This window comes from Prinia subflava, chromosome 2 (assembly GCF_021018805.1).
Source record: "Prinia subflava isolate CZ2003 ecotype Zambia chromosome 2, Cam_Psub_1.2, whole genome shotgun sequence".
Taxonomy (NCBI): Eukaryota; Metazoa; Chordata; class Aves; order Passeriformes; family Cisticolidae; genus Prinia; species Prinia subflava.
Window position 1 is genome coordinate 43389092 of NC_086248.1, and position 13477 is coordinate 43402568.

Here is a 13477-nt window from a genome sequence, read left to right on the forward strand (position 1 = left end):
CCCCACATTCTGGGGCATATTAAGGTGATACCGCGTTTCCGGCGCGCTTTTAATTTGAATGCGAAATTAGTAACGATCCAGTAGCGCATCTGCCCGCGTTGTGCGCAGAGGGTGCTACAGATGCCTCCCGGCGCTCGCCGTGCGTGGCTGCACACACGTGTGTCCCCAATCTGTGTCTGCACACGCGTGTGTCCCCGACCATGTCTGCACACACGTGTGTCCCCAGTCCATGCCTGCACACACGTGTGTCCCCAGTCCATGCCTGCACACACGTGTGTCCGCAGTCCATGCCGGCACACACGTGTGTCCCCAGTCCATGTCTGTAAACACGTGTGTCCCCAGTCCATGCCTGCACACACGTGTGTCCCCAGTCCATGTCTGCACACACGTGTGTCCCCAGTCCATGTCTGCACACACGTGTGTCCCCAGTCCATGCCTGCACACACGTGTGTCCCCGGCCATGTCTGCACACACGTGTGTCCCCAGTCCATGCCTGCACACACGTGTGTCCGCAGTCCATGCCGGCACACACGTGTGTCCCCAGTCCATGTCTGTAAACACGTGTGTCCCCAGTCCATGCCTGCACACACGTGTGTCCCCGGCCATGTCTGCACACACGTGTGTCCCCAGTCCATGCCTGCACACACGTGTGTCCGCAGTCCATGCCGGCACACACGTGTGTCCCCTGGCCATGTCTGCACACACGTGTGTCCCCAGTCCATGTCTGCACACACGTGTGTCCCCAGTCCATGCCTGCACACACGTGTGCCCCCGTCCGGGAGGATCGCCTCCGTGTCCGTGCGCGGAGCCCGCCTGCGGTGGGCACAGATTCCCCATCATCTGCTCCGCACGGCCGCCCCTGCGTGCAGCTGTTGTTCACGGGGCTCTATCTAGAAACACACGGATCTTCCTACGGATTTCTGCGTGCACGGGAGGGCAGAAACCCCAGAATAATACGTCATCTCGATTTCCCGTAAAGAAGCGTGCAGATTAGCTGTCCGAAAAGGAAGGGAAAAAAAAAAAAAGCGCCGTGTTGGAAATTTCTTGTTCATTCATAAATTATTTTGGTGTGTCAGGCTACTTGAAATGGCGATTGGCTGCTCCTGCCTCCTGCCAACCCCTTAAGGATCCGAAGCGAAATTAGTAGCAAGAAAGCATGTAATTGACCGAGTCACGTGTGCGCAGGGGGCCAGAAACGGAGCGAGAGAGACGGGGAAAAATCAAAAGAGGGAAAGCACATTAGACCATGCGAGCTAAATTTGCGATCGTTCAAAATCAGGATGTTAGATTAATGCAGAAGACCACTTCGATCCACAGGGAAAGTTTTCATCTCACGAGTTTGGAGCAGAGGGCCCGTGGGGCAACATGGCCGAAGGTTAATTTTCTTTTTCTATTGTTTTACTATGATTTTCGCTCGCTCGCTCTCTCCCTCTCTCCCCCCTCCCCCCACCCCTTTTTAACCCAACTATGCATTACCCTTTTTTAGCAGCTCGCGCAAGGAGGCTTTCTCCAAACCCATTGTTACCCAGCTCAGAAACTGTTCCGTACCGCCCACACCGATTCACAACTTGAAAAGCTTTCAGGGGGCTATTGTTTGAATTGTTCCTGTTTGATTAAGCACAGTTGCAGTGGTGGGATGAGAAAACCGCCGTACACCTGTCCCAACTTTAATCGAAAGTTTATTCCAAGGAGGGATGGATACACGTTGGAAAATAGTGGTTTCGGCGCTGCATGTGCAATAACCAGTTGTGCAATCTACCCAATTTTGCCTATTCTCTCTCCTCCACCCCTCCTCGGCCGGCCTCCCCCCTCGCCCCCCCGGTCCTGCGCCTTGCGAGGAGAGACTAATTGAGCTGAGAATTTCTGTTGAGAAATGGGATCGGTCTTAAACCAGCAATATTCAAGTAAAGTATCGCGTTCCGTGCTGTAATGTGGCTGAAAGATGGAGTTAAATGGAAAAATACACGTATGTACAGAAACGTGGGCTCAGAGAGAGGGAGAGCCTCCGTGCGCAGTGTTTCCTCTCTGTAACCTCCGGTGATTTTATTTCTTTACGTATTTTGGGGAAAAGGCTGTTTATTTTAGGATTTAGGAAAAATACGCACTTTTCACCGTTTGCTTTTCGATTTTGTGTTGTTCGCCCCCCCCCTTTTTTTTTTCCCTGTTCCGTTTGTAGTAACTCCTTTATAAAAGGATGTTACCAGAATTTAACTCTTGCTTTGCATCTTGTCCCTCTCTTCCTTCTTTTTCTCCCCCCTTCCCCCCCACACCCCCCGCCTTTCCCTCTTCCTCAGCAGGGGCGAGTAAAGGTGGAGACGAACCCGGGAAGTTGCCGGAGCAGGAAGAAGAAGAGGAATCCCAGGTTTTGCACGGAACCGGCCATTGCAAATGGTTCAATGTGAGAATGGGATTCGGGTTCATCTCCATGAGCAACCGAGAGGGAAGCCCCTTGGAGTCTCCAGTTGATGTCTTTGTACACCAAGTAAGACCCATTTTTGTCTTCCATCTCAGCCTGCCACATTTGGTTGAGCTCAGTGGGACTGCGGTTTTATGTGAAGAGAAGTAACCTATTTTTCCTAGGTATTTAAGTACATCTGTAGTTAAAGAGTTGCCTTAGGTAGTGGTTTTGTTGGCAGTGTACAATTTGAATAAATAAGGTCGTTAGATTCTGCTTAGTCTCTGTGGCTGGTGATTTGTGCTAGGGTGTAATGTTTCTTCGTATCTTCCTCCTTGGTTGGAAAAGTCTCCTGTGGTATTTATTTATTTTCAAATGTCACACTTTTTAACGAGGTTTATCATTTGTCACCAGACTGATCAGGAGCAGATATGCCTTTCCTTGGAAACTGTTTAAAATTAAGCTGGGAAAAGGATAAATAAATGTCGGGTTTCATTCAGATAACATTTCAGTACAGTTTTAAACGGTTTACTTGTAAACCTCGAATTACTTTTTAAAAGCTCATCTGAGATTAGTTAGTGAAATTAAGACATAATTATAGTGTTATTTTCCAGTAATTCAGACCTGAGAGTGTCCCTGTGGTGATACTCTGAAGCGTGTATGTGGTTTGGTTGGTTGATTTTTAATTATTCCTTTCTAGGGAGGAAAAAAAAAGTAATGATTAAGTATTCAGACCAAAAGTAGTGTTTCTATAAGGCTGTTGGGGACACAAGGGGTGTATGTTCCATGGTTTTAATTTTAAGCACAGCAGCATGGATGGTTTCGTGTTTTGAACGTGGAAACTGATTTGAATAGCTTCATGTAAAATAATTACAGATGCTAAATAGGTAAAAAATAATAAGGGAACTTTTTTGGACATCTGTACTGTGGTTTGTGAAGAAGACCTTCCCTGGTCCTTCTGTAAGTCTCTGGTTGCAACAATGCTATTTTGAATTTCACCCATCTCCTCTGTGGTCAGAGAAGAGAGGTATCAGGTAAAGAGACCATTTTGGGGTTGGCTAGGGCCATGTTAGGGAGGCCAAAGGCATCTTTTGACGAGGTTGTCCCTTTGCTATGACGTTTGCAATGACGGTGAAGGGGCTGTTCCATGGTTGTATAGTGACTCCCTTTTAATGTTGCATTTGGTGGCCCGGCTTTATTCTGCAGTAACTTTATCAGGCTTTTTAAAAGCATACACCTTTGATTATGGTAGTAAAAAGGTGGCTGAAACTTCTAAAGAAGCTGCTGCTGTGGCCTGTTGCCTTGCAGTGTGGGGTGGAGTGGCTTTTTGGTCTTGCTGCCTTACATGTGCCCTTGCACCTAAGGGCCTGCACTTCAGTATATAGCTTCAATATAGATTGCATTTGAAATTATGTACAAGAATATATAATAGAATCCAGTAGTGAACTCACTAAATTACTACACTTCCTGCTTTGTACTTGCATATAAGCTGCCCCCTCTTTGCTGCTGCTTTTTCTCTTTAGAATTGAATGAAAGAAACACTTATCAAAGATGGAGCAGTCTTCCTCTTTTTCCCTTTTGCTTCCCTTCTTTGTATCTTAACTCACGAAGTTGCTCTCTACAGTTTTATAAATTTACTTTAAAGATAAAACCCCCTCTTTAATGTAATTTTGTGTTAATGTATGTGAATTTCTTGCTTCTTGAATAGTAGAAGACAAATATTTGAAACACAGCAGTGCTGTTAATAAAAAACACATTTGGAAACAAAGATATTCTTAGACCTCTGGAAATAGAGAAGTATTGAACTGCATGATAACCTGATACATTTAAGTAATACTAGACAAGGTTTTCGGTTTCATAATGGAAAGTAGTCATAGAAGATAATAAAGTAGTAGTAAATTTGGAAGTGTCTATTGAGTTGTGTCCCCTAAAGGAGGGGAAGAGAAGGAAATGTTAGACAAGTTTGTTTATTACAGTTTAATAACCTATGACTTATCCATACCCTTGGGTTTCTAAGACAATCACAGTGAAAAATAGCATGTTTTGTTGCATGTTAACTGTGTGCTTCAGTAATTTTGAGTTTACTTAGAGATATGTCTTACTGAATGAAATTACTGTCAGTATTCTGCAATACTTCTGCAATGAATTCTTGCAGCAAAGAAAGTATGTTTCTCATCATTTTCATTCTAAGATGAAAAATAAGGTGTATATATATAAACCTCACAGTGACATTAATCTTCTCTCCATCAGTTTTCTGTGTAGTGTTACAGGGGGAACTACTATCTATTGTGTTTCAGAGTACATTTTAGATAATTTTTATTGCTATATAGAATGCTTTGTTAGCTAACTAGCTGACCAGTTCTAGCAGTAGCAGCCAGAGCATAAAAATGTCTTTAAATCTGTAATGTTATTTAACACTGCTGCTTGTACAACAGAGTCTGTTGCCTGAGCACTGAATGAACCCTATTCCTGCTAGTTTCATTAATTTGAAAAATTTTGTCATGTGAAGGGTCCTTTTCAAGGCAAAGATGGTAGATTCTTAATCTGTTGAAACAAAACACTACTATTCAGAACTGCTTTGAAAATACTTCATCGTTTAAGTGTGTGCAGGTAGTGTTGCATTCATTCATTTGCTCATTCTGCAGTGTTTGTAGCTACTAGTGTAATTTTATAGAAATTTGAATCTGAGCAGGGGACAGAAGCTTCTACTTTACTTAGTCAAAGTCCTGTCAAAGCTAGCTTGAACCCTGCAACAATATTTTTACTTTCTTATCTTACCCTTTTTTGTTGAGGTTATGCCCAGTTTATGAGATCCTGCTATGGGCAAAAATTTACTGTATGTCAAGTCAAAATTCCTGTAATATTTTAAGCTCATTATACCTAGACTTTTGAGCTTGCAATAAATAATTTTGCTTTCTTCTTGGAGTTCCCCCTTAGCTATGTGTGGATTATAGTGACATTTTTCTAAAGTCAGTGCTTTACTAATTGTATATATTGATATATTTTTAGAGGACTTTGCTTTTGTTTAGAATTTTCTTCCCCTTCATCCAGTGAAAGTCCTGTTCACAAAACAGCTGCAGTATTGAGTTTTTAACCCTGCCTTTTAAGTCCCTCCTTTGGTGTTAATCATTTTGATTGATCTTCTCTGAACTACCTTCAGACTGTTGTTACCCTTCTAGTAATGAGGTACCTGGGGCTGGGTGCATTATTTAAAGTAGAAACACGTCAGCCATTATATATGAGCATCTGTGTGTCTACAGTATAATTTGGTACACTTACACATGTCCACAGTCTTTTCCTTTTTTAGCTCTATTTTGATACAGCTTATATCTTTAAGTCATGTGTTTGAGTCATTCAGGGTCATAAAAAATTATGAGTCCTAAAAAAGATTTTATTTTTTGAACAGAAAAAATTGGCACATGCTCAGTGCAGCAATGTGCCAAGTCAACTCTGTTTCTTCTGAAAAAAATGGAAGAGTAGCAATGATAGTCCTTTGTAACATTTTTAAATCTAAGGAATGTGCACCTTACTGAATTTGGCTCAATATTGTCATACGCGCTCTTTATATGTTACCATGGAACGAATAATACAGCTTATTTCTCTTTTGTGATATGTATTCTGGACCCAGTTATGTGTGAGTTGCTCTTACTAAATTTTAGAAGATCTATTTGTCAAAGGGTAAAGCAGACTGGAGAGGTGAAGTGAGGGAAACCTTTTGTGGTGCACATGAATAAAGGTCTTCAGTGCAAAGAGCTCAGAAGAGCTGAAGTTCTCAGAATCAGAAAAGGATGATGTTTGCTTAAATTTTTTTGCACATTCAAAATTAGACACAACTTAAATGTGTAGTGCTTCTTTTGGATGCTGGCAGTAAGGCAAGAAACACTGTGTATTCTTTTTTGCACACACTTTTTACAAACTAAGTTACAAACAAGTCTATTTTGCTTAGCATGAAGCACAGATGTTAAAGATGATAATGAACTGTAGGGTGCTGAATGTAAACAGGTGCAATTAAATGCATAAGTATTGAGGGTTAGAAATTTATGTCTGTTTCTCAGTAATGTGTTTTTTCAGGATGGGATGGATTGTTCAGTTTAGATGGAGTTTGTTGGGACCTTGTTGGCTCTGTAGTCCAAAATTCTTACCACAATTAGAGTTTGATACAAGATTTCTGAATTGGGACCTTAAACACAATCATTCTCTGGGATTCTCTTTTATGAGATGGGGAGAGGAAGGAAGGGAGGAGCAGCGTGTAGGAGCTGGTGTATTTTGTCTTCTCATTAAAGGGAATATCATTGGCTTGAAATTTTTCACTTTCATCGGAACTTTCTTACTGTTACTACAAAATTTGATAAAAATGGAAAACACCATTTTTTCTTGCACTGACTCCTTCTGCACTGCACTATCATTTGTGTATTACAAAGATTGCTCTTACTGTTTCAAGTACATATAACAAAAGAAGAAGGAAAAATTACTGAGACTATTTTGACTGTAAACAGAAAAATAAATGGAAAATGAGACATATAAGCAGCATCTGAACAGGCTTTTCCCTTAATGTGACCGACTATCCTTTTAAATTATGAATCAGATGCCTGTTATTTGAATTCCTAGTTTTTAGGCACAGTTGAACTACTTTTTCTATGACAGAGTAGGGTATGGCATTATACACTCAATGCTGACCTTCTTACATTGTGTGCACATGTGAGCCTGTGATTTTTCAAGGATGCGTTCATTCTTTCATCTAGCATACCTTTTTCATTTTTGTTTTATTGGGAGCCTTTAAAAACTACTTAATTGCTCAGGATAACTGGAAGCAAGCAAGTGGAATCAGTATTTCATTGCTCCTTATGTTTAGTTTGACATAGGAATGTGTGTTTGGAGTGTAGAAGTCCTCATGTAGAATACGCTGTTGCAGGCTTGTGGTCTTTGACTTCTGCAGGGGACCAGGCAAGCCCAGCCCTAATCAAAACAAAAGTGGCTAGCAGGATTTAGGGAGGGAGGCTGAGGAAGGAAGCGAACGGGGAGTAAACGTGTGTCTGCAGTGAGCGTGTGTGTGGAGGATCCGGCAGGGATCAGGCGCGGGTGTCGAGGTCTGCTCCGCAGCCTCGGCGCGTGGGGCGTCCATAACAGGATGGAGCTGCCGCCGAGACAAGGAGCCAAGCCTTGGCACTCACCAGCTGTGCTGCAGCATGCAGAGAAGTGGTGACGGCCACTCAGGGTTTTGTGGAGTGCTACAGCGTTGGGATTTTTTTTTTAAATTTTTAAAAATTTGTTTTGGCTACTAATTAGTGGATAAGTTAGCATTAGTGTAGGGACACACAGATGGCAAAATACTTCACTGACAGCTTGATGGTTTAAGATGGTTGTCTGAAGAAATTTGTAATTTGGTTATTGGAGTTACAGAGCCACCATCTTCTTAACCTTCCGTATTTCATCTATTTACATCTAACCCCAACACTGTAGTAAATTGTCATTAGTAAACCCATGTAGTACTTCAGTGAATGGCAACACCATTAAACCTAAGTGGGGCTGAGTCAGATCAGGCTTCACTGAAGAGTTTTAACCCTTGCATGTTGACAAGTAGAAATCACAAGTGGCCCAAAGGCAGAGAACTGCAGTGGGACAACTTTGTCTTAGGCGGTATCTCCTCCTTTGGCAGAGCAGTAAGTGCACCCTTTCCAGAGCATGCTATCCTCCTTTTCTCCAAGACTGAGGAAGTTGTGCACTGGGGTTGGGATACTGGAAGGAAGAGGATATTTTGTCTGGGGCACAAACATAAGATATCAAAGCAGATACATGAACCAAAGCTAAAAGGAAATGAATTGTCAGATTGGGAAAAATGTTGTTATTGTTGCTTGTTCTGGTTTGCAAGTACACTGCCGAGATAGTAGATACATTTAGAACTATCCAGAGTTTTGTTTCACAAAGTATACTCCTATGAAACACTGCTTAATTAATCTTCCTTAAGTAACCCATTGCAGTAAAGACCTGCCATATTTCCCACTAATTATCAACAGAAGCAAAATTAGGCCCACGAATTTCTACAAAGGTGTATAAAAGTGACCCTGTAAAAGTTACACTGTAAAAGTGACATATAAGAATGATCCTAGGAACTAGAGGGTAAAGACCATATATGATGCTTTTTAAAACCAACACAAGTAAATAAAGACATACTGTTTACAATTTTAATTCCCTGGATGTAGGAGTGCTTTTTTTTTGTCTTTTGAAAAATCAGCTGAAAGTAACCAGGACTGTTTTAGAGGTATTACTGATGCTTGGCTCTCTTTAAAGGACAGTTTTTCAGGACAGATTTGGCCTGGCTTTTGCCTGATGGATATCATCGGTGAAAGCAGTGAATCCTTAAATTGCTCTTACATCAGCAGAGTATCACTAAACACCTCTGCATGGAAGATGGGGAAGTGCTTCTGATTGCTTAAGCCTATTCAGTTGAAGAAACTGGTGTCCCTGCTTTTCCTCAGATTAGTCTGGCTGGTTCTGACTTAAAATGGAGCGGGGGTTAACTACTGGGGAGATGGCTAAAGGGAATTCCAGATCCTCACTCCAGAGATGGCTTGGCTGCTTGTGGAGCAGCTGTGGACTTTGCTGCAAGCTTCACAGTCTGCTGTGTTATGGAAAACTGGCACTGAATTCGGTTTTTTTCCAAACATGCAAAGCTGTAACATGCAGCAGTTCAGCAGCTGCTCTGCAAGCAGCCAAATAAGGCTTTGCAGTAGCAGTGTGAGGTGAATAGATGGAGGCTTAAACTCCTCCAGCCAACCTTCTCAGTGGGAATCCTACGGAGATGACTTGACTTCTACATTTGGCAGCAGTGCTTCTGCCTCAGTAAGTTGTGAGAGCTTTTGTATCACCGTTTGTGTTGGACTAGGATAAGTGCTTCTGGGGCTGCATTGCAAACTCAGCTGCGCTTCAGGGGAGGCGTTCGGGTTTGTATCTGATTTTTGTATAACTTTTCACAGCAGAGAATCCCTGTGATGCCCGCAAATATGGGTGGGCAGTGTTGGCACCATGGAAGGGTGGCCAAGGGTGCAAGCAAGCAGCAGCCAGGGTGAGGTGAAGGTATTGCAGCACAGAGCTGGCAGCTACTGTCACAGAAATATGATGAATGAAACTGCAGTCTCCTGGTGCAAAGTAGCAGAGTTCTCGTGTTGCCACCTTCAGCTGAGGAGGGAGAGACAACGAAAGGGATAATGAGTTTGCAAGGAAAAGGGCACTTGAGGGTATTGGCATGAGTACAGGCATCTGAGCTCTCTTTGGAAGTGAAATGTTTCAGGAATCTTTGTGTCACACTTGAGTTTTCAGTTTCTCTTTTTCTTGCTTAGTGATTACAGTTCAGTGGTGGCACTGAAATATATTGATTGCAGTTTTTAAAAAGCACTATTTATAAGGCAGACAAAAAAATCAGGAAAATTTTGATTAATATAAATAATATGTGGGCTTTTTCTTCTACAGAACAGAAATAAGTGTATTTACAGGGCATGTTCATAATAATTTGGATAGATCTTTTTAGCAGATAGGTGAGGTCTTAGTGAAATTAGTTGATAATCTGGAAAGTACAGCTCCTTAATTATTCCATATGTATGGAATTTCAACTTTGAAAATTAAATGCATCAAAGCCTTTGAGACTGAGAGTCTGTAGAGTATTTTCATTCTGTTATAAGTGCAGGAGCCAATAAAATCACACAGTTTATATTCCAAAATTCTGATCTGGTGCTAGAATTGCATTTTTGGAAGGAAGAAGGATGAAAAGTTGGGATTCAATTTTTAGCATAATAAGTTAATATTTTCACTGGTTAAAATAATTTAACAAGTAAAATCTGAGCAAAGGCATATGTAATAAATATTTGGAGTGTATGAGTTTATTTACAAAATCAAAGTAATACTTCATGACTACAACAGATCTTGTGCACGGTCAGAAAATGCTAATGTTGTTATTACATTCATAAATGTGTAATTCTCATCAATTTAGCTGATAGTGGCTTTCCCATCAAAGATAATCTTTTTCCAGAGAGACCTTCTTTTAATTAGTCATGCTAATTTATAGGTATGCAGTGCTGAGAGAATTTTTTTTTCTTGATTGTTTTTATTATAGTGCCACGTGAGACACTTTAACATTTGTGTTACAACTCTCTGTTTATGGTCATATAAATACATGGACCAAAATAAACTCTGGTCTGAAACTGAGTGTAAAAGTGATAGCCATTGTGTACTTTAGGGAGACCAGAATAAGCATAATTCTGTATTTTTTTCAAAGCACAGATGTCTTTAAAATACCTTAATTGTGCACATGTGCTATAATTTAAAAAATATTTTGTTTCATTTTACAACTGTGTTTTGCAAGGTAGTAATCAAAATCTTGGTTAGTTTTATGGGCCATTTGTAATAATACAATCTTAGGGGAAATAAGGGGGTTTAAAAAGCCTCTGCAGACCATGTGTAGTAATTTTTGAATATTCTTAGACTCAATGTACTGGAAATACTAGAAAAACATAAAAGTAGTAGTATCAAACATACTTAATAGACCCAAGCTGACTTCTCTAGATGTTGCATTAGACCCCCCAACTACATCCTGTATTTAAAATACATATTGTTATCTCACCCATTTTAATTACCTAAGACATGCAGAGTATATATCCTGAGAATCAGCCATTTTTGACACTAAAGTGGAAAAAGATCCAAGAACTATTCACAAACTTGTTTGCTGCCCTCTTCCCTAGATATTAAATAAAAAAGTACATCAAGTGAATGGAAATTTGAGAATTGTTTCAACAGTGAGCAAACCCTCTTCCTTCATGCAATGAAATGATGACACCCCTTCTTGTTGATTACAGACCTGGAGGGCCAAATTCTGCTCAGTATTCTCACTGAAGTGGTCCTACTGACCTGTGAAACTTAGAACTGGATGTTAAGACTCTTACATGAATGTTTTTACTGAAACCGTGTGGTTCACAGGCTTTTGTTTTCATAAGGCTGTAAGTGTGCATTTTGTGCTCCAGAATGATCTGAGCTGATCCCTATACAGTGCCTAAAATGTGGGGTAGTAAACAGGGTTTGGGTCACTGTTGCTTTATTAAAAGGTGACTAAAAGAGATACAACTTGTCAAGTTCATGCATTCATACTATGCATGTATGTAATTCGTATATACTTTTCACAGTATGCAACATTTTTTCCTACTGTGAATGTATAATATTTAATGTGTTAACTAAATTTACCTGGTCACTTATCTACCAGTCTGCTCTGATGCTCAGGTATCAGGCTGATAATGTGTTTTTTTCCCATCTTTCTGTTGGAAAAATTGCTCAGTCCCCAAAAAGTTCCTCACAGTAGGAGAAAGTGGGAGATGTATGTGAAATGCTCCCAGTGTGGGCAAGACTCCTCACTGTGGGCACGGGCAGGTTCTGTTTGAGGTGAATGTAGTTCACCCTTGCAGCGCAACTGCCTTTGGGGTGTTGAAGAGTTACTGAGCCCTGTGCACGGTCTTGGATTTCTGGCAGGGCTGAGGGGATGCAGTAGATATTGGGAATCTTTTTTTAAAGTCTTGTAACTTGCAGTATTGCATATCTGTGCTGATGAGGGGGAGGATGGGAGTCCTACTGGCTGCATCCTTCAGGAGCTATCTTCTTCCCAGGCCCTGGTGTTAGGGATGCAGAGATACTACTTCGAGACAAGGGAGAGCAGTGACCAGTGGGGGGGAGAAAGTAGCTGAACCTTCTGCTCAGACAGGAGCAGGTGGACAGTTCACAGATTTGGAGGCATGCTATAGTCCTCAAATTTGTAAATGCAGTTAGTCAAAAAGTTTGTTTCACCACGGTGCTCAACGCATCTCCACTGCAGTGAATACATTCTCATTTGGCTGTGCCAAATCTGCTTTGTTTGCCTGCTCTGTTGTTTGGTTTTGGAGTTTTGTGTGCCTGTGGGTCTTAATTAAAGCAAGCCCATTACATTTGTAGTAGCTGTTTTACATGAGTCAAAATCACATTTGTTCCATGTTTTCATGTAGCATGTTTTGCAGGAACTGCTTATGGGGTGGGAAATGTAGGGTAGAAATGAACCCTGTAAGGAATCCATGGTTTCTTGTGTAGGGGTCTGTGGGCTCTAGCATGCAGGCTGATCTTAGGGCATCCTGTTTGTTGTGTGTGATGCTGGTTTAGAAACTACTGCAACCTGGAAAAAAAAAAGATAAAATAATTTTTACAAGTGTGTCTAACTGGCTTCAGGAATTAGTGATAATTATTAAAGACAAACATTACTTGGGGGTGATTGATCTGGATGTGAAGCAGTGAATTAATAAACAAAGAAACTCTTTCTGATACTGTAGAGAACTTTAGGTGTCACCACTGACTTTACAGCACTAGTCACAAAGAGGACTGTGGGACTGAGGATAAGAGAGCAAAAGATTTTAAAGGTGCATGGTTAAGATGAAAACAATAGTCAAGATTTTTAGGTAGAAATATAGTACATCTGAAGATAAAATTTTTGCTTAGACTTGCAGGAATAGGATTTTGTTAGTGTTAGTTCCTGCTTTTTTGAACACTTAATGGAGCAGTAATTACCACATCTTTCACTAAAGAGTGCTTAATTATCCTGGACTATAGTCTATTATCTACACTAAGAAAGTAGGTTATCTCCTCTTAGCAATGCCTTCTCTTCCTCAAGACTTAAAAAAGGAAAGACGTTTACAATATTCCAAAATATGATCAATTAGATTTGAAAATGTTTAAAATTATATAAATTCAAGACACTGATTGGGAAGGTTCCTTTAAATTTGATCTGTGCCTACATTGTCTTTAGTAGAAATTATTAAAGATTTCTATAAAAAATAAAAATGCATATTACATTTTATATGTCTTTACATTTAGTCATTTACATTTTTCAAGAACGCAGATGCTTTTTAAATTAATCACAGTCTGAGCAACATCTCTTTATGTTTAATAATGTAATTGGTAGATCCAGATTCCCCAAAGAATTTTCACATTAATCTTCATTAATTTATTTTAATTGAGCAATTACATATTCTCTTCCAAATGGCAGATTAATTTATTTTTGTAGGATAGTTTCTTTTTTAC

General features: G+C 40.5%; 1 protein-coding gene across 1 annotated transcript in view; it reads left to right on the top strand.

The window, feature by feature from the left end:
- LIN28B (lin-28 homolog B) overlaps positions 1 to 13477 on the top strand; it is a 98342-nt gene that overhangs the window by 14978 nt on the left and 69887 nt on the right. The window contains exon 3 of the mRNA XM_063389717.1: positions 2295 to 2482. Coding sequence (XP_063245787.1) covers positions 2295 to 2482 — 188 coding nt within the window. The remainder of the gene's footprint in view (positions 1 to 2294; positions 2483 to 13477) is intronic.